This window comes from Sapajus apella, unplaced genomic scaffold (genome assembly GCF_009761245.1).
Source record: "Sapajus apella isolate SASKATOON/1434 unplaced genomic scaffold, GSC_monkey_1.0 scaffold62, whole genome shotgun sequence".
Classification (NCBI taxonomy): Eukaryota; Metazoa; Chordata; class Mammalia; order Primates; family Cebidae; genus Sapajus; species Sapajus apella.
The window spans coordinates 16032761-16051959 of NW_022437002.1; the positions used below are offsets into that span (position 1 = coordinate 16032761).

The 19199-nt window shown below is 55.2% G+C and overlaps 3 protein-coding genes across 24 annotated transcripts in view; 2 read left to right on the top strand and 1 right to left on the bottom strand.

The window, feature by feature from the left end:
- The window catches only part of B4GALT2 (beta-1,4-galactosyltransferase 2), a 13512-nt gene extending 11677 nt beyond the window's left edge, over positions 1-1835 (top strand). For all 3 annotated transcript variants that reach the window (XM_032247304.1, XM_032247305.1, XM_032247306.1), the window contains exon 7: positions 960-1835. In XM_032247304.1, coding sequence (XP_032103195.1) covers positions 960-1110 — 151 coding nt within the window. In that variant the 3' untranslated portion in view covers positions 1111-1835. The remainder of the gene's footprint in view (positions 1-959) is intronic.
- A 406-nt stretch (positions 1836-2241) lies between these two features.
- CCDC24 (coiled-coil domain containing 24) lies at positions 2242-7554 on the top strand. 11 transcript variants are annotated; one of them, XM_032247308.1, is made up of 9 exons: positions 2242-2377; positions 2514-2671; positions 2895-3070; positions 3207-3323; positions 4701-4772; positions 5866-5920; positions 6356-6449; positions 6555-6633; positions 6697-7317. In XM_032247308.1, exons 2-9 carry the CDS (start codon positions 2546-2548, stop codon positions 6950-6952), a joined length of 975 nt encoding a protein of 324 aa, XP_032103199.1. In that variant the 5' UTR covers positions 2242-2377; positions 2514-2545; the 3' UTR covers positions 6953-7317. The 11 variants fall into 11 exon arrangements, with proteins under 11 accessions (XP_032103199.1, XP_032103198.1, XP_032103206.1 ...); XM_032247307.1 differs by having other exon boundaries at positions 2243-2377; positions 4698-4772; XM_032247317.1 differs by having other exon boundaries at positions 2244-2377; positions 4698-4772; positions 6380-6449; positions 6719-7554.
- The window catches only part of SLC6A9 (solute carrier family 6 member 9), a 35609-nt gene continuing 23687 nt past the window's right edge, over positions 7278-19199 (bottom strand). For all 10 annotated transcript variants that reach the window (XM_032247290.1, XM_032247298.1, XM_032247295.1 and 7 more), the window contains 9 exons: positions 13978-14110; positions 13638-13772; positions 13440-13543; positions 12486-12723; positions 12260-12394; positions 12053-12152; positions 11865-11965; positions 8659-8829; positions 7278-8543 (listed from right to left, as the gene is read on the bottom strand). In XM_032247290.1, coding sequence (XP_032103181.1) covers positions 8349-8543; positions 8659-8829; positions 11865-11965; positions 12053-12152; positions 12260-12394; positions 12486-12723; positions 13440-13543; positions 13638-13772; positions 13978-14110 — 1312 coding nt within the window. In that variant the 3' untranslated portion in view covers positions 7278-8348. The remainder of the gene's footprint in view (positions 8544-8658; positions 8830-11864; positions 11966-12052; positions 12153-12259; positions 12395-12485; positions 12724-13439; positions 13544-13637; positions 13773-13977; positions 14111-19199) is intronic.

The window sequence follows — 19199 nt, forward strand, 5'->3', positions numbered from 1 at the left end:
GGATCAGTAACTTTGAAAAGGATATTTTATTTCTCCTTTATAAAGGGTTACAACCTGCAGACTGGCCATCCCACTGACTTGGAAGAAGAGCCTCAAGCCAAAGCCTTAACAGGCACTTTGAGGGACAGAGGAGTAACATAGGAATTTTAGTTGAATGGATTGGTCAACAGATTATCAGAGGAGCTATGAATATTCATGGAAGGGGTCCTGACATACACATATTGAACAGATATGCATGTTTTATACCACCCTTGTTCACGTTAGGGTGGAGGCTTAATATTTAAATATATTGCAGTTAGGCCCTGTCTGTCAAAAAGACAGAAGCACTCAAGTGTGCAGCCTCCGTAAACTGGCTAGAACCAGTCCATGGTAGATGGACTGAAGGTTATTGATATCAGTCTCTTGTCCCACCAAAGCTATAGTTATGGCTTGGAGAACAGGGGCAGAGGGGTCAGCATCTGTCTTGCAGTGGGTGAGCTGCAAATTGTTTTTTTTTCCCTATTATTTTTAGCTTTAATATATTACCACATTGTGCAAGTTGTTTTAATATTGGTTATCTCAAGTCCAGTACTTGTTTAGCTGCCACAGAAAAAGAAAACCCTTGTGGCAGTTAGAGCATAGTCTGTTAAGTGCAGGGGTGCATGACTTAACCCTTGCCTGGCGTGGCTTTAGGTCCTATTTATAATTAGGTGTCTTATTGACACAAAGAATGCATTCTGTCAGTTTTGTGATCTCTGACATTAATGCTGGTCATTTGTTGTGTCTAAACTGCAGAAGGGTGTGGGAATAACAAGGCATGTTTGACGTCCCTTCCCATCATGGCTGGAAACTCAGTTTTTAAAGTTTCTCTGGGGTCCCCTTGGCCAACAGGGGGTCCATTTAGTTGATTGGGGGGTGTAGGATTTTATATTTAGTTTACAGTGGTTAGCTCTGATACAGACCATTTCCTTCCTATCTAGGTTTACCAAGATTCAAAACACGAAGCTGACCATGAAGCGGGATGGCATTGGGTCCGTGCGGTACCAGGTTTTGGAGGTGTCTCGGCAACCACTCTTCACCAATATCACAGTGGACATTGGGCGGCCCCCGTCATGGCCCCCTCGGGGCTGACACCAATGGACAGAGGCTCTTGGTGCCGAGGATTGCCTGCCAGAGGACTGACCACAGCCTGGCTGGCAGCTGCTCTGTGGAGGACCTCCAGGACTGAGACTGTGGGCTCTGTTTTCTGAGGGTCTTCAGTAGGCCTCCTAGCTACACCTGGAAGTTTCAGAACCCACTTTGAGGGGCCTCCTGCCTGGGCAGGCTCTTCAAGTGTGGCCCTCTTTGGAGTCAACCCTCCTTCCTGATCCCCTCCCCCTAGCCCAGCCCCAGTCACTGTCAGGGTCGGGCCAGCCCCTGCACTGCCTCGCGGAGTGGCCTGGGCTAGGTCACTCTACCTCTCTGTGCCTCAGTTTCCCCCCCTTGAGTCCCCTAGGGCCTGGAAGGGTGGGAGGTATGTCTAGGGGGCAGTGTCTCTTCCAGGGGTAATTCTCAGATCTTGGGAACCCCCTTGCTCCCAGGGGAGGGGAAACCTTTTTCATTCAACATTGCAGGGGGCAAGCTTTGGTGCGCCCCCTGATGAGGAGCAGCCCCAGGAGGGGACCAGAGGGGATGCTGTGTCGCTGCCTGGGATCTTGGGTTTGGTCTTTGCATGGGAGGCGTGTGGGGCTTGGATCAGTAAGTCTGGTTCCCGCCTCCCTGTCTCAGAGAGGAGGCAGGAGCCCCAGGGCCGGCTCATGTTTGTACATTGCACAGAAACTTGTGTGGGTGCTTTAGTAAAAAACGTGAATGGAGCAGCTACCTTGTCTGGTTGGGGGTGGGGGTCGGGTCCCTGAACATGGTTACCCTGGATGTTTTGTGGTGGAAGGGCGCTTGGGGTATTTTGCCCAAGTAAACCTGACCCGTGCCGTCCTGGTTCTCCAAGCGTTGCCACTCCCTAGGCTTCCACCGGCCTTAAGGGGAAGTTTGTCCTTGCACTGCCTCCGGGCTAGTGGAGGCGACGAAGTAACAAACCAGGAGGCGCAGATTTCTCAGGTCTTAATACGTTCCCTGAGGACTAAAGGTGCCCAGGGCGGAGCCCAAGGCGCTTGGGGTCAGGCCTCGGTGGAGCTGGAGCAAGGCGGTGAGTGTGAAAACCCAGCCAGCACGCGCCACTCGCCGGACTGAGCACGGGAGGGGGCGGGGCCTAGAGTCGCAGCGTGGTTTCCTGGGTGATGGCCACGCAGGAGAGGTGGGGATAGGTTCCTGGTTCCCACTGCCCGGTTTCTGGGTCCGAGGCCTCCCAGTCGGCCAAAAGCCGGGTAGAAGAGAGCACCCAGGACTGGCGGCGCTGGATGGGGTAATCCCAGCCGAGGGGACCTGCGGCAGAACTTGAGTGGGACTTGGGAGGGGGCGGGGCCGTGGAGGGGCGGAGCTTGGTGGGCGTGGCTGGCGGGTCCGCGGTTCTTCCAGCACTCTGATCTGCGGCCCCGTAGGTCTGAGCCGGGGACGGCAGCGCGGGTGGGCCATGCTCCGGCACTCCCCATCGCTGTGGGAGCTGGTGGAGGAGCACGTTCCACTCCGGGAGCGACCTGAAGTGAAGAGCATTCTGGGGGAGGCGGCGGTGGACCTTAGCCTGGAGCTGCGGGCGGAGGTGGGGAGAGGGAAGGTGGGCCACGCCCCTGGCCTGCACCAAGACTCGGGTGATTTCCCACCTCCTGCGGATCCCTGGCCCTGCTGGGTAACTCCCGAGATCCTATCGGGTCTCACTGTCCTGGCCCTCTCTCGTTTGACTCCGCCGTCCCCCTCATTCCTCTAGCCCCCACCATTCCGGTCACCCTCTTCCCAGTCGCAAGGTATCCCAGCTCTCCTTGCAGGTGGCGATGTTACGGGCACTGCTCCAAGAGGCTCGATCCTCTCAAGCCCCCAGCTCCCGCCCCATCTCTGACCCCTCTTCTCTTCTGGCACCACCGCCTCTCCTAAAGGACCTCGTGCGCCAGGAACTCCGGCAGTTGCTCCAGGGTCTCCGCCACAAAGCGATCTTTGAGGGCAGGTGAGAACCTCAGGCCTGGACCCCCTTCCCCAGACATCAGGTGGGCTAGCCCTGCCCCTAACAAGGAGCCAGGTTTGCCTTTTCTGTAGTTTCCGGAAAGAAGCCTCTCACCTTCCTTCCTGTGCACTTTCTGCAGGGATCAGGCCCAAGCTTGGGTCAAGTATAGCCCCAGGGTCCTGCGCTTTGCCTTGGAGGAGCCCAGGTGTGATTTGCCAGAACAGGAGGTATTCCAGATGAGAGGTGGTGTGCCCAGGTAAACTGATGGTAGGAGAGAGGGACCTGTCCCTGCTTGGCAGAGGGCCCCAGGCAACTGGTGGGTTGCAACTGGCTCCATGGAGGAGATTCCAGTCAAGGGCTGGAGACTTTCACAGCCACTTGTGATAAAGATCTGCACATGAGGGCTACTGAAACCCAGAGGAAACACCTGCCTAGCCTGGAGACAGGCAAAGCTTCCTGGAGAAAGTGGTTTGATCTGTGTGTTGTAGTATGAGGAGCAGTTTTCAGGGAGATGAAAGAGAGAAGAGCTTTGTAGGAAGAGAGAAGAAAGGAGGCCATGTCCAGCAGGCAGTTGTTCCTCCGGCCTAGAGAACAGGAGTGAGGGCTGGGCTAGGGAGGCAGGGAGAGCTGAAGGGGAGGGCTACAAATGGTATTTACATTTGTAGCTGGGACTGAGTGAGATAAATGTTCATGAGTGGATGGCAGCAACTTCTTATTCTTATTCTGATCCTCACACAGCCTGAGGAGGTGGGCAAAGTCTCCATTTTGCACAAGAAGAAATTAAAGGCCAGGCACAGTGGCTCATGCCTGTAATCCCAGCACGTTAGGAAGCTGATGTGGGAGGATGGCTTGAGGCCAGGAGTTTGAGATCAGCCTGGGTAACATAGGGAGACCCCATCTCTACAAAAAGTGAAAAAACAAATAGCCAGGTGTGATGGTACACACATGTATTCCCAGCTACTTGGGAGGCTAAGGTAGGATAATTGCTTGAGCTCAGGAATTTGGGGCTGCAGTGAGCTATGATCGCACCTGTGTACTCCAACCTGGGTGACAGAGACCCTGTCTCAAAAGAAAAAAAAAAAACCTTGGGCAACATAGTGAGATCCCGTCTGTGCAAAAAAATTAAACGGGTGTGGTTATGTGCACCTGTAGTCCCAGCTACTCAGGAGGCTGATGTGGCAAGAGCACTTAAGCCCAGGAGGTCGAGGCTGCAGTGAGCCAAGATGGTACCACTGCACTCAACCTGGGCAACAGAGCAAGATGTTGTCTAAAAAAAAAAAAAAAAAAAGCTGGTCCGATGGTAGTGGGTTATCAGAACTTATTAACATTAGTGTCACTATTTGGTATACAACCCCCCACTGCTAAATTTGACTGGCTTAAAAAAGAAAAAAAAGACAAATGAAAAAGAAGAAACTAAAGCTCAGAAGGGATAAGTGATTTGCCTGAAGTCACACACAACGAAGGGTGGCAGAGCTCATTTGCAAACCTAGGTTCCCAAACTCTTACTCTTTGCAGTGTATTATATTGTCTTTATGAGAAAAGAAACAGTTGTCTAGGAGAAGTGATGTTGGGTTCTGAAGGCCTGGGGTGAGCAACATGGGGAGAATGATGTTGACTTCACTGCCTGCAGCAGTCACAGAGACCTCAGCATCATCAAGGACCAACTGAACGTGTCCAACATTGACCAGGTGGCCAGACACCTGAGGTGAGGCCCAGGGGCACCTGCGTGTGTGTAGGCAGGGGTGGAAGCAGGGATGGATCTTGAGGTGCTGGGATTGTGAAAGAGGAGGAGGGTAGTACACCTGGCGGGGAGACCCATGTGCGTAAGGCTGAGAGGTGGAAAGCGCTGGCTGCTGCAGAGCTAATGAGGTTGCCCTTTTTTTTTTTTTTTTTTGAGACGGAGTTTCACTCTTGTTGCCCAGGCTGGAGTGCAATGGCGCGATCTCGGCTCACCGCAACCTCCGCCTCCTGGGTTCAGGCAATTCTCCTGCCTCAGCCTCCTGAGTAGCTGGGACTACAGACACGCACCACCATGCCCAGCTAATTTTTTGTATTTTTAGTAGAGACGGGGTTTCACCATGTTGACCAGGATGATCTCGATCTCTTGACCTTGTGATCCACCCGCCTCGGCCTCCCAAAGTGCTGGGATTACAGGCTTGAGCCACCGCGCCCGGCCCGAGGTTGCTCTTGGTAAGCAGCCAGGTACAGATGCCATGGCCAAGCATGGTGATGCATGCCTAGAATCCCAGCAATCTGGGAGGCCGGGGCAAGAGGATCACTTGGGCCCAGGAGTTCGAGACCAGCTTGGGCAACATGGCAAAACCCCATCTCTACCAAAACAAGTACAAAAATTAGTTGGGCATGATGGTGCACGCCTGTACCAGCTACTTGGGAGGCTGAGGTGAGAGGGGATTGATTGAGCCCGGGAGGGCAAGGCTACAGTGAATCACGATGGGTGGCAGAGCAAGACCCTGACTCAAAAATAAATAAAAATATCCTGACACAGGGGGTAGCCCCGGAGGATTTTAAGCAGTGGAAGTGAGGGAAGATGGAGGCAGGAAGGATCACAGTGCAGAAGTGTGAAAGAGAGAAGGATGCCTGCCAGGGTGAGGCAGGCGAGAAGACACTTCCTGCTCAGAAAGCCTGGCAGGGGCCAGAAGTCAGAGGGCAGTATGGGCTGAGGAAGGATGGGGCTGGGTGGGGCTCCTGCTGAGGCTGCAGGTTGGGACCTTGTGGTGGACTCAGCTGAGCCCTGGTCCTGTGTCTCGGGTTCTGGCTGCTGCTCCCTCATGTCCCAGGGGCCTTCTGGAGGAGGAGTGTCACACCTTGGAGAGGGAGATCCCCATCCTGCAGGTGAGCTGCAGCCCTGGGCCCTGCCCCAAGCCTCACTGCTCAGCATAGACACTCACGCTTCTCACCTGGGTGAGATCTATGTACCTTGTGCATACACAGATTCATGTACAGGCGGTGTGAGTCCTGTGTCCATTTCTCATGGGTGTGCGCTCGTGTGCGCTTCCAAAATCCTAGAGGGCCAGGATTCTAGGTGAGCCCTTAAGGCCAGGGCCAACCGTTTTAGGTTAACTTATTGGATTGGCCCCACCCAGGTCTTTTGCCTCCTTCCTTTACCTAAGTCTGGGTACAGGCCCAACCACTGTCTTGCCAAACTCAGCTCTTCCGTAGGGCTGGTGTTCCCTCAAGAACAGGGCTGCCCTCACGGTGGATGGGCTGAAGGGGCTGCATGGGCCTGCCCTGGGGATCGCTGCTTTGCCCCACCCGCCTTGAGTCTGGGCACTGATACAGCTCTCCCTGCAGCGTTGCCTGGAAGAGGAGTACATGAGGCCTTGCCACTCCTCTGAGGCAGCCTTGGAGCCCACCCTGGCAGGTGAGGACACGGAGCAGGCCTCAGAACACCACGCCTCCTGCTCCCGCCCCATACTTGTACACACCCTAGAAGAGCTGGGCAGTCTTAGCCGAATCTCTCTTTCAGAGCTAAGGGAACAGAAGAAGGCCATGGAGCAGGAGCTGTGGGTATCTGTGAGGCCTTCTCACGTGTCTCCCAACCGCAGGTAAACCACAGCAGTAGACACGGGGCAGAGAGGACTGAAAGATCAGACCACCTCCCCCAACAGTTACTCCTTCCTGTCCAGGCAGCGGCCCTTGGGGTCCTCCATGCAGGGCCTCAGCCCCCTGCCTTGCCTCTGCGGGGCTGCTAGAGTTCGGGCTGCCCCTCTCCAGTGCCACCTGCCTGCACCTCCTCTGGAGCGCTGCCCTCGACCTCGAGGCCAGGCAGCCATCCACCGCTGGGGACGGCAGCTTCAGTACAGCCCCAGGGAAAGGCCAGTTTCCACGCCCACATCCAGCGCAGCACCCCAGGCCCCAGCCTGAAGGGCTGGTCACCAAGTGGGCTCCAGCTTATGCCAGGACGTGCCCATCTGCCGCTGCCACCTCAGCTGCCTTGGCCCAGCCAGCTTCAGATCTGGTCGTGGATGAGCTCTCACCAGGACCCCAAGGCTGTTCATCTGTCTGGCCCTTGCCCTACCCTCTCAGATCCTTGGTGTCTGGAGCTGATGGCCTGGCATCTCTCCCAATCATCAAAGCCTTTGGCCTTTCTCCTCCCAAGCCTCCTCAAAGGCCTGGAAGACAGAGGTTCCATTCCAGCCTGACTCTTGTCCCCTGGGGGACCCAGACAAAACACAGCAGCCACTCAGAGACAGGAATAGAAATTTCATTAAAATCTATGGACTTTAAAATGCTAGTGGTGCACGATGGGCAGGGATGGGCAGTGCACCGTTATTGCTACAGAGGATCAGAGGTGGCGTGGCTGGGGCTGTCACTGCACAGAGGACGGACAAATGGACACTTCAGGGCTTCAGACACCTTAGAAGGAGCTCATGCTCCAGAGAGGGGAAGGGCACGTGGGCTGCGGCCATTTGGCACATGAATGAGGGCAGCACATTTGGGAAGACTGGGCCTTTAGCCTGGTGGAGGGAGGGTGAGGGGAGTGTGCAGGCTCCCCTTCCCTGGGGGGATGGGCTCAGACCTCCTGTGGAACAGCCCCTGCCCCATGCCCCAGAAACAAATGCTTTGGGCAGGCTGCTGGGTCGCGGGCCTCTGCTGGCTGGGCCTGACAGCCAGGGCTGGAATGAGGGGCAGAGGCCCTGGAGCAGCCCAGTGAGGTGCAGGCAGGCCTGGAAGACAGACTGGGCCAGAGGCTGGGGTGAAGAGGTGGCGACCACAGACAACACAATTTTTACAAAAATAATTACACAGATCAGCAGGGCTGGGCAGCACAGCCTGACGAGTAACACTGCAGCCCCCGCCCTTACCCTGCCCCTAAGGAGGAGGAGCCAAATGTGCCTGGCAGAGGCTGGGGTCTGCTGTGAGGGCAGGAATGCTAGTCATGGAGCTGGAGGCCCGGGAAGGAGACAGCTGGGGGCCCATCCAGAACCTCAGCTCAGGGCAGAGTATAAGGGTATCAGAGGCCACGTAAAGTCCCTCAGGCCACTGGGGACCTGGCCCAAGACCTCTCCAAAGTGCTTTGGACCTCCCAGCAACCCTCCATCCCCGCCCCCACCCCCAGCTGCCATCTTGGCATCCAGAGGACGTGTAAACACTAGGGACACGAGCACAAATGACTGCACTAGCAGTGGTGACCAGGGTGACAGCAGCCATCCTGGCCAGGACGTGGCAGGGGGCAGACAGAGACACCTGTCCTCTGCCTCACCAGTCTCTGCAGTGGGAGCACGGGGTGGGGGTAGGGCCACTCCCCTGGCAGCTGTGCTCATATCCGGGAGTCCTGGAGGTGGCTGGAGCCGTTACTGCCCACGATGGGGATCTGGGCCTTGTCCGGGTGCAGCGGCTGGACCTCGAAGCCATCCTCAGGAGAAGGGGCTATGGTGGGGGCATAGCGCCCAGTCCGGTGCTCCAGGAGGGCCGGGCCCCAGTCTCTGCTTGGCTTTGTGGCATTTTTCAAACGCTGCATGAGGTGGGCATGGGGCACAGGGACAGGGCACGTGAGGAGGGAGCTCTTAAGCCCCTTCCGGCAGGCCCCTCCCATTTTGCCTGGCTACCCAGCCTGCCCCCGCCCTCACCTGGAGGAGGGTGTCCCCGTCTGTGCGGCAGAGCCGGAATATGGCGTAGAGGGGGATGCAGAGGACGGAGGACAGAGCCATGAGGAAGCCGATGGCCACAGCCCAGCCTGGGTACTGGTAGTGGTTGTAGGTGATCGGCCGGTACTGGATCACAGTGAAGACTAGAATAAACTGCATGGGGGTGGGGTGGGAGTGGGTATCAGGCCGGCCCAGAGCCCAGACCCCAGGCCAGCCCTCCACCAGCACCCTTTCCTCTCTGGTTCCCAAACTAGAAGGGGATTTGGGCAGAACAGACAGCTGTCAACATCTGGGCCGTGGAAGAAGTGGGCGGGGCCAGGGGCCTGGGGCACTGAGGGCGGGAAGACTGGCGGGAGAAGTCTGTTTTCACCACAGTCCTGACCTGGCTCGAGAGTAGTCAAGCAGCTACTGCCTTTGGAAGTCAGTCAGCTCTGCTCAAAGACTTGCTATGGCTCCCTGTGGCCCACTAAATTAAGGCCACATCCTGGGCCTTTAGGCTGTCAGCTGGCAGTGTGACCTCAAATTGTCCTGCTGGCCACACTATCCCGCCCTCGATGTTTCAGTCACACCCAGTGTTCCCACCCTCTCTTCGTTTATTCTGGGGAATCATCCTCTGCATCTTCCTCTGCCAAACCCTATGCCAGTGCCCTCTCCTTCAAGCAGCCATCCCAGATTTCCCCCATTTCCTTCTGCAGGTCCTCTCCATGGTATTTTCCATCTGCTTCCCTTAGAGTTACTGGTTTTAATGTTTCCATAGACCTGAGAGCTCCTGGCATTGCATCAGCTCTGGGTGTGCAGTGCCCACTACAGTGCCTGGCACAGTCTCTTGTGTTGATTTGAACTGATGTGTTCGGACAGGCAGAGGAAGATGGAAGAGGGTAGGGCGAAGCTACCCTCTGAATGTCACTACCACGGACAGTGACATTCAGCCCAGGGAAGCTCCCCAGGCTGGAAATGGTGAATGTCAGGCCGTGGTGCTCTAGGGAGTCTTTGGAAAGAGATGGGTGAGACTGGAAATCAAACTTATGGCTGCAGCAACAAAAGGAGTGAAAGCAGGCGGTAGTGGGCGGGGGCGGGTGTCCCAGCACCCTCCTCCTGAGCCCCCAGCCACGTCCTGGAGCACAGGGCCATATTCTAGAATGCAAGACCCACATCCAAACTGGACAGCCCCCCTGGGATGCTGCACACACTGGGAGCCTATAATAGATTTCCCGAATGGAACAGATCCTGACCCCTGTGTGGACAGATCCCTCATTTGAGCTGACGGAATGGTGGAGTTTGTCAAAAAGAGCTTTTCAGAAATATGAACAAGGAAAGCCCCCAGAGAAAACACAACAGCCCAGAAAGCCAGGCTGGAGTTACCCCTAAGGGAAGACTCTAGGTTTCCCTAAAGGCAACTCCGGCCTGCTTCCTGGGCATGGGAAGGGCCTGCCCACTGTGCCTCGATCTTGTGGATCAGATCCCGGCTGAGGCCCCAACAGACCCTTCTTTGCTTGTTTCCTTCCTCCCCACTGCCCTTGGCAGGTGCCCCTGGTCTCTCCCCAGGACGTCAGTCTCGTCTGAATGCTGGGAGACCCTCTGAGCCGAGAAGGCTGAGCTTCCCTCGGGCCACAGCCCCAGAGGTCAGGGCATTCTGCGGTGGTGGTGCCTGCCCTCCCCAGCCTCCCACCACTGAGACTTCCGCTCCTCCTGTTTCAAAGCTGGGCCAGTGGCCAGAGGGGGAGCCTGTGCCAGGCTTGGGAACATCCCATACCCTATAAGGGGAGGCCCCAGCCCTCCACAGGCCTTTATTCAGAAACATGAGCCACAGGGGAAGTCTGGGGCTGAGCCCCCTGTGCCACCGAGGCATTGAACATGACAAGAGTGTGGCTCCGAACACTGCCCTGGCCACTGGGCCAGCCCTCTGACTGTCACTCAGAGGTGGCCCTGCCTGTCCTCTGTGGAGTGACCATTCTACTGTCAATACCTGCCTTCCCCGAATCCCATCCCAAACAGGAAGGAGCCAAGTCATATGGTTTTAGCCCCTGGACCCTTCCTCCCTCCTGCAGAGGTGGTTCTAGTGTGGCACTGGCCCAGCGTGCAGGCTTGAAATTGGACTACCTGATTTGAATCATGGCTCTACTTCTTTTTTTGTTTGTGTTTTTTTATTTGAGACAGAGTCTCTCTCCGTCGCCCAGGCTGGAGTGCAGTGGCATGATCTTGGCTCACTGCAACCTCCGCCTCCTGGGTTTAAGAGATTCTCCTGCCTCAGACTCCAGAGTAGCTAGGATTACAAGCATGTGCTACCACGCCCAGCTAACTGTATTTTTAGTAGAGATGGGGTTCCACCGTTTTAGCCAGGATGGTCTCGAACTCCTGACCTCATGATCCGCCCGCCTTGGCCTCTGAGAGTGCTGGGATTACAGGCGTGAGCCACTGCTCCTGGCCAGCTCTACTTCTTATTAGCTGTGTGACCATGGGCCAATTACTTAACATCCCTGTGCCTCAGTTTCCTCATCTGTAAAATGGGGATAACAATGACATCTAGGAGAGCTGTATCATGGGTTACATGGGAACGCTGTGTGGAAAGTGCCTGCTTCCTTCCATGGTGGATTCTTTTCACCAATTTGGCACCCTGATGGGAGTTTCTCAGCTGTTGAATATTCATAAAACCTGGAACTCCCCCTCCCAAGCCACCCCACCTCACTGCCTGGAAGGCTTGCAAAGTTGTCACCATGCAGAGCTGACATCTGACTCCTACAGCCTGGTCTACTGTCCTTGGGCTGCTGCTGGAATGCTGTTTCCCACCACATTGCCAAGCCCCTGGAACACTCTCCCTAGAGGGACGGGAAGTGAGGCCAGCAGGCAGAGGCTGACACGCTATCAGTACTGACTCCTGATACTCAGGGGTGCCAGGCAGGAACGCCAGAGAGAGAGCTGCCACCAGCCACTTTCCCCCTCCAAGCCTAAGCAATGTCTGCAGTCAAATACAGGCTGCGGCACTCCCTCCTAACACGAGGCCAGGGCCCAGGTGGCGCTGAGTCTCCACATGCCTCTCCAGCTCTCTCCAACCTCCCTCAGCCTCCAGAGTCATGGGTGTGGAGCTCCAACCAGGTGCAGGGGTTCCTGCTCTCCCCTCGCTGGGTCCCAAAAGAAGGACATATGGCCAAAGGGCAGGGGGGGTGGGAGGGTCTGGCCAGGGAACTCACGAAGATGATGGCAGGAGAGACGAAGCGCCAGCAGATCTGAAAGAAGAGGGGCGGTGGGAATCCCAGCATCATCTGGATGTCCTGGAAGTAGTTCCGGTGCCCTGGAGAGAGGGGGGTCAGCAGGCCCACAGGACAGAGTGGGCGGGCCAGGGACCGGGCCACAGAAGGCCGGAGGCTCAAGTGCTCACCGTAGATGTACATGATGGCCACACACATGATGCAGGAGATGACCACCAAGGAGAAGCTGGCCGCGTAGTTGTCCATCAGCAGCAGCCAGTAGATGCCTGCCTGGGGAACAGCGGGCAGCTGTGGGAGGCGCCTGCAGCCCGGGCTCCCCCACCTTCCCCACACGTCCTGGCAACTCTGGCGCAGCCCTTCCCTTACTCAGCTCTTACCTGGCTGGTGAGGGGGATGCCCAGCAGGAAGCCAGCCACAGCCACGCCCAAGGTCACATATGTCTTTCTCTGCAGGATCCACTCATTCGCCACCTCATCCACAATGGCTGTGACCAGCGTCTCCAGGAGGCAGAACTGTAGGATGTGGCTGTCAGATCGGGGACCTGCCCCTTGTTCCTGTCCCCTCCCTTCCCCAACCCTCTGGCCCACGTCCCACACCTCGTACCTGAGTGCCCAGCCCCAGCAGGATGAGCATGAAGAAGAAGAGCAGAGACCACAGCGGGGAGATGGGAAGCAGCGTCAGGGCCTCGGGGTAAGCCACAAAGGCCAGGCCAGGGCCGTGGTCTGCCACATGGGACACGTCCACGCCCAGGTGATTGGCCATGAAGCCAAGGATGGAGAAGATGACGAAGCCAGCATAGACACTGGTGGCACAGTTGGTGATGCTGATGATGACACTGTCCCTGATGGGGAGGAAAACAGAGAGAGCTCAGCTCCCCTCTCCCCAGTTTGGGCCAAGAGGAGACATGGAGACAGGGAAAGTTCTAGAAACAAAGGCATCCCCAGCTCCTTTTTTTGGGGTGGGAGACAGGTTCTCACTCTGCTGCCCAGGCTGGAGGGGCAGTAGGCTGCTCCAGCTAGTGAGCTGATATCAGCTCACTGTAGCCTTGATCTCTTGGTCTCAAGCAATCCCCCCGCCCCAGCCTCCTGAGTAGCTGAGACTACAGGTATGTGTCACCACACCCAGCTAATTTTCATTTTTATGTTTTGTAAAGAAAGATGGGGTCTCACTATGTTGCCCAGGCTTGTCTTGAATTCCTGGGCTCAAGTGATCCTTCTGCCTTGGCCTCTCAAAGTGCTGGGATTACGGTGTGAAGCACTGAGCCTGGTCCCCAGCTCCTCTTCTGATCTGTTCTGGGCATTTTTAAGTGAGCCTGAGCTGCCTGGTCCTCACAGACCCCTGGGACTCCCCATCACTCTTCTCTCTCCTGCCTAAGCCTCTCTCCCCATTCTGCAACAACTTGCAGAATGGATAAACAACTTTATCCAGAACCAGTGTTCCTAGAACCTCAAGGCCATGAGGGGAAAGGAGGCCTGGTGGGCCACGGGGGCACTGGAGCTGGGATCAGGCTGCAGAGAGGGCAGGGAGGGGCGGCCTCAGGCTGGCAGGAGCGCTCACCGGTAGCAGTTGTTGTGGAACTTGTTGTAGGAGGCCATGGTGATGAGGCCTCCCCATGCACAGCCCAGCGAGTAGAAGATCTGGGAGGCCGCATCACCCCACACCTGCAGGGAGGACGGGCGGGTGAGGAGCTGTGGGCAGAGGCAGGCACCTCCCCGGGCCCTCCCCGACCCCCTTCCGGTTTCCCTCACATCCCACCTTGGCCTCCAGGATCTTGTCCCACTGTGGGGTTAGGTAGTACATGATGCCTGTGAAGGCTCCCTCCAGGGTCACTCCACGGACAAACAGGATGGTCAGCACCACGTAGGGGAACGTGGCCGTGAAGTACACCACCTGGCAAGAGAGGGCTCCATGGACTCTTCCAGGCTCTCCCCTGCCCTGGGCACCACCACCCTGGCTCCCTAATCACCACCAGCCCCTCGTCCCTCTCCCTCTCCAGAGTCCCTTCAGCATTCCCTCCCTGCAACACACACACAACCCAGGCGGGGGCAGGGCCTTTCTGGGTGGGCACAGATCCCGCTGGGGGAGGGGTACTTGCTTTCCCTGAAGACTTGACACCTCGGATGAGGCAGAGAAAGACGACCACCCAGGAGACACCGAGGCAGCCGAGGAGGGGCAGCCGCACCTCCCCAAAGTTCCCGATGTCGTCTGACAGCTTCAGCACGTACAGCCTGGGAAGGGGAGACTGTCACTGAGGGCCAGCCCCGGCTGCCCAGCAGCACATTCCCAAGGCCCAGGACCCTCCTTTGTCATGAGGTCCCAGCAGCCACCTTGTGTGAGTTGGGAGCTATTTCATGGGCCCACCTGCTATAGCCCCTGGGGACCTGACACAGTCCACTGCTCTGCAGCCTCTCCCAGGCCCTTCAAGGGCTCCTGGAGGCCATACCCCAGGCATGGCTGGTCGTCCCAGTCCCACCCAAGGAGGTGGAAGAGGAGATGGGTCCTTGTCCCCAGCCAGGCTCAGTCCAGGTCCCTGTATATTTCTCCCTCAGGAGTGCCTTTTCCTTACCCTGTCAGGTGTCACTTCCTCCAGGAAGCCACCAATCAGCATTTCACCTGCACCAATCAACTCTACCTCTGATAAACTGAGGGAGGCAGTGGAGTGCTGAGTAAAGACTGGACCCTGGCAGGGCACGGTGGTTCACGCCTGTAATCCCAGCACTTTGGGAGGCTGAGGCAGGCGGATCACCTGAGGTCAGGAGTTCAAGACCAGCCTGGCCAACATGGTAAAATCCCATCTCTACAAAAATACAAAAATTAGCTGGGCATGATGGCAGGTGCCTGTAATCCCAGCTACTCAGGAGTCTGAGGCGGGAGAACCACATAAACCCGGGAGGTGGAGGTTGTAGTGAGCCGAGATCACGTCACTGCATTCCAGTCTGGGTGACAGAGCAAGACTCCATTTCAAAAAAAAAAAAGAAAAGAAAAAGAAACAAAAAAACAGATTGGACCCAAATTTCTCCCCTCTGATGGCTCCATCTGGCACCCTATGCCATACCAGCTGTGATCTTTTGATCAACCAGACATAGTGCCTGGCCCTGAGCTAGGTGCTGGGCATACAGGTTTACAGGGGCATCTCCCTTGGCCCTCAGAGAAGAGGGCAGAAGAGAACTGCTCCACCTCCAGCACCGCCAACTTCACTTTCAAAGTAAAGAAACCATTTCTTGTTCGAAGGATTTTTTGTTTTCTTTTGTTTTTGTTTTGTTTTTGAGACAGAGTCTTGCTCTGTCACACAGGCTGGAGTGCATTGGTGCTATCTTGGCTCACTGCAACCTCTACCTCCCGAGTTCAAGCGATTCTTCTCCCAAGTAGCTAGGATTACAGGTGCGTGCCAGCACAACTGACTCAGTTTGGTATTTTTAGTAGAAACGGGGTTGGACCATGTCAGCAGGCTGGTCTTGAGCTCCTGACCTCAGGTGATCTGCCCACTTCAGCCTCCCAAAGTGCTGGGATTACAGGTATGAGCCACCAAGCCCGGCCTGAAGGGTTTTTTAATACTTTGTCTAACCATACATGCTAAACAGGTAGGTCTCAGTAGCCACCATGTGTAAGATTATGGTGTGAAGCACTGAACCTGGCCCCCAACTTCTTTTCTGGTCTGTTCTGGGCATTTTTAAGTGAGCCTGAGCTGCCTGAGTCCTCAAAGACTCCTGGGACATCACTGTCACACTGGGAGGCCCTGTATTATATGATGCCTGTTAGCCTCTTCTGTCTTATTACTCATGTTTCATATTATTATTATTATTATTGAGACAGGGTCTCACTCTATAGCCCAGGCTGGAGTGCAATGGCACAATCATGGCTCATTGTAGCCTCAATCTCCCAGGCTCAATTGATCCTCCCACCTCAGCCTCCCAAGTAGTTGGGACTACATGTGTGCACCATCATGCCCAGCTAATTTTTGTATTTTTTTGTAGAGATGTGGTAATGCCATATTGCCCAGGCTGGTCTTGAACTTCTGGGCTCAAGTGATCCTCCTGCCTTGGCCTCCCAAAGTGCTAGGATTACAACAGGCATGAGCCACCGCACCTGGCCTATATTGTTTTTTATTGCAAGAATACAGCATTACAATGTTAGGGATTGAAGAGTTTAAAAGGCTAGCCTGGAAACCAAATGATGAATTCTAGCTTTAATTTTATAGCAGCATATTCTGGTTTTTGTTTGGTTTGGGACCACATGCTTTTGAGCTCAAACAACCTAAGGACATGTGGTACCCAACATATTTACAAGTGGCATCTTGACACATGACATCTCCAGAATTATTCTGCATTGCTTAAAAGTTTTATCCACATTATGTATCTTATTTCCCCAGCCAGGTGGTGAGTGCCTTGAGAACAGGACCCCTATTTCTTTCTTTTTTTCCTGAGACGAAGTCTCACTCTCATCCAGTGGCACGATTTCAGCTCACTGCAACCTCCGCCTCCTAGGTTCAAGCAATTCTCCTGCCTCAGCCTTCTGAATAGCTGTACAGGCATGTACCTGGCTAATTTTTTTTGTATTTTCAGTAGAGACAGGGTTTCACCATGTTGGGCAGGATGGTCTCGAACTCCTGACCTCGTGATCCGCCCACCTCAGCCTCCTAAAGTGCTGGGATTACAGGTGTGAGCCACCAAGCCTGGCTGCACACAGATTCTGACACAGCAACTACTGCCTAGCTCCTTAACCTCCAAATGGCAGTCTCTGAATCTGAAAATATGGATACTAACATCTATTTACATAATATGCCTGGTGCCCTGTAGGTGCTCAAAAATGAGTGCTTCCTTTCCTCCCTTGCAGAAGCCTGGGTTACTGTCAGGCTCATTTCCCAGGCTCTCCAGGAGAGGGCAGCAGGGAGCCGTGCTGCTGGGAAGGTGTCCTGCTTGGGACAGCGGCCAGTTAGGCAGGCCTGGCTCCTACTGGGGAGTAGAGTGCAGCGGCTCTACCAGCCAGATTTCTTTGAAGGCTCTTCCCCTCTGATTTTACTGGATAAAATCTCTAGAGCTCTGCCGTGGGTGGGCCCAGAACTGGGAATCTCTGGCAGACGGCCCCTGGGACAAACACCACTGGAGCATCTGGGGGTGGGGGGGGCGGGGGTGCTTGAGGCTTTGTGTTTCTGGGAGATTCCAGGAAGGTTCATCACCCCAGACTAGCTCAAGTTGTCCAGTCGACATCACGCCTCAAATGTAGTTAAAACGCCTGAGTAGGCAATATCTGATTTTACTGGATAAAATCTCGTTCTCCCGTTGGACAGGAGCTCCGTAAGGACAGCGTCTTCCTCCCTGCCCTCTCTCCCCTCTGAGAACAGTACCCGTTAATCTAGTAGGTGCTCAAGAAATCGGCCGGGCGTAATGGCTCATGCCTGTAATCCCAGCACTTTGGGAAGCTGAGGCAGATGGATCACGAGGTCAGGAGATCTAGACCATCCTGGGCAGCATAGTGAAACCCCATCTCTATTAAAAATACAAAAATTAGTTGGGTGTGGTGGCGCATGCCTGTAGTCCCAGCTACTTAGGAGGCTGAGGTAGGAGAATTGCTTGAACCCAGGAGGTGGAGGCTGCAGTGAGCCAGGATCACACCATTGCACTCTAGCCTGGGCAACAAAGTGAGACTCCGTTTAAAAAAAAAAAAATTAGACAGGCGTGGTGGTGGCTGTCTATAATCCCAGCTACTAGGAAGGCTGAGGCAGGAGAATTGCTTGAACCGGGGAGGCAGAGATTGCCGTGAGCTGAGATCACACCACTACATTCCAGCCTGGGCAACAGATCGAGACTCCATCTCAAAAAAAAAGAAATCATCTGTCTGTTCAGTTCCAACTGTTCTTTTAAAAAAGAAAATAGAGCCGGGCGCAGTGGCTCACGCCTGTAATCCCAGCACTTTGGGATGCCGAGGCGGGTGGATCATGAGGTCAAGAGATCGAGACCATCCTGGTCAATATGGTGAAACTCTGTCTCTACTAAAAATACAAAAAATTAGCTGGACATGATGGCGCGTGCCTGTAATCCCAGCTACTTAGGAGGCTGAGGCAGGAGAATTGCCTGAACCCAGGAGGCGGAGGTTGCGGTGAGGCAAGATCGCACCATTGCACTCCAGCCTGGGTAACAAGAGCGAAACTCCGTCTCAAAAAAAAAAAAAAAAAAAAAAAAAGAAAAGAAATGTTAGATAGTTAAAAATTAAAAAATAAAACAGAAATGACCTGTCCAGTGACTGAGTCCCTGAGTCTGCCCATGCCTCTCTGACGGACAGCGGCTGTGGGTCCTTGACAATAGCGGCCATGCCTTACCTGTCTTTGCATCTCTATAGCCTAACACAGAGGCTGGCACAGGGAAGCTGGGTCCTTCAGGGTCAGAGCACTCAGGACTGGGCTTAGAAGACCTGCGGTGATTTGCAGTATCCTAGGACACTCATCCATTTCAGCCGTGGCTCTCCATCATGTGTGGAGAAAGCCTCAAGCCCCTACCCTGGCATGGGAGGCCCTGTGTTATATGATGCCTACTGGCCTCTTCTGTCTTATCACTCAGCGTCCCACCTGCTCCCAACCCCAGCTCCAGTTTGCCTCCTTCTGGCTTCTGCTCGCCTGCTCATGTGGCTCCCAGTCTCTCTACTTTCCCCTCTCCCTTCCATTTTTTTTTCTTCTTGAGACAGAGTCTCACTCTGTCACCCAGGCTGGAGTGCAGTGGTCCAGTCTCGGCTCACTGCAACCTGTGCCTCCCAGGTTCAAGTGATTCTCCTGCCTCAGCCTCACCAGTAACTGGGATTATAGGCGCCCACCACCGCGCCCGGCTAATTTTTGTATTTTTAGTAGAGATGGGGTTTCACCATGTTGGTCAGACTGCTCTTGAACTCCTGACCTCGTGATCCACCCGCCTCAGCCTCCCAAAGTGCTGGGATTACAGTTGTGAGCCACCGGGCCTGGCTTCCCCTCTCTCTTCTCTGGGAGGCCCTGACTGCCTGCTCTTGCCCCATCCCCTGAGCACCAAGCACTAACCCTTTGTGTCCCCATGACACCCCTATACACACCTGGGCCGAAGCACCTGCCCTACTGTGATTAGCGATCTGTCTCCCCAGTGCCCTGTGGGCTCCTTAGGACAAGGGCTGTGGGCCGTTCATACCCACCATGAGCACACAGGACCTGGCAAAGCAGAGCTGTGAATGTTGTGGAATGAATGGTGGAGGCCCGCCCGCCTGCCTCAAAAGCCCTCTGCCCTGGGATTCCCCAGTAGGAGACGGGGAATTTTTAACTAGTGGGTGGAGGGCACAGCAGGATGGCCTGAGACTCTGGTC

Coding starts and splice junctions, on each gene's coding strand:
- CCDC24 (XM_032247317.1), top strand. CDS start 2,546: ATGCTCCGGCACTCCCCATCGCTGTGGGAGCTGGTGGAGGAGCACGTT. Junction 2,672..2,894: donor GCCTGGAGCTGCGGGCGGAG/GTGGGGAGAGGG, acceptor CTCTCCTTGCAG/GTGGCGATGTTACGGGCACT. Junction 3,324..4,697: donor ATGAGAGGTGGTGTGCCCAG/GTAAACTGATGG, acceptor CACTGCCTGCAG/CAGTCACAGAGACCTCAGCA.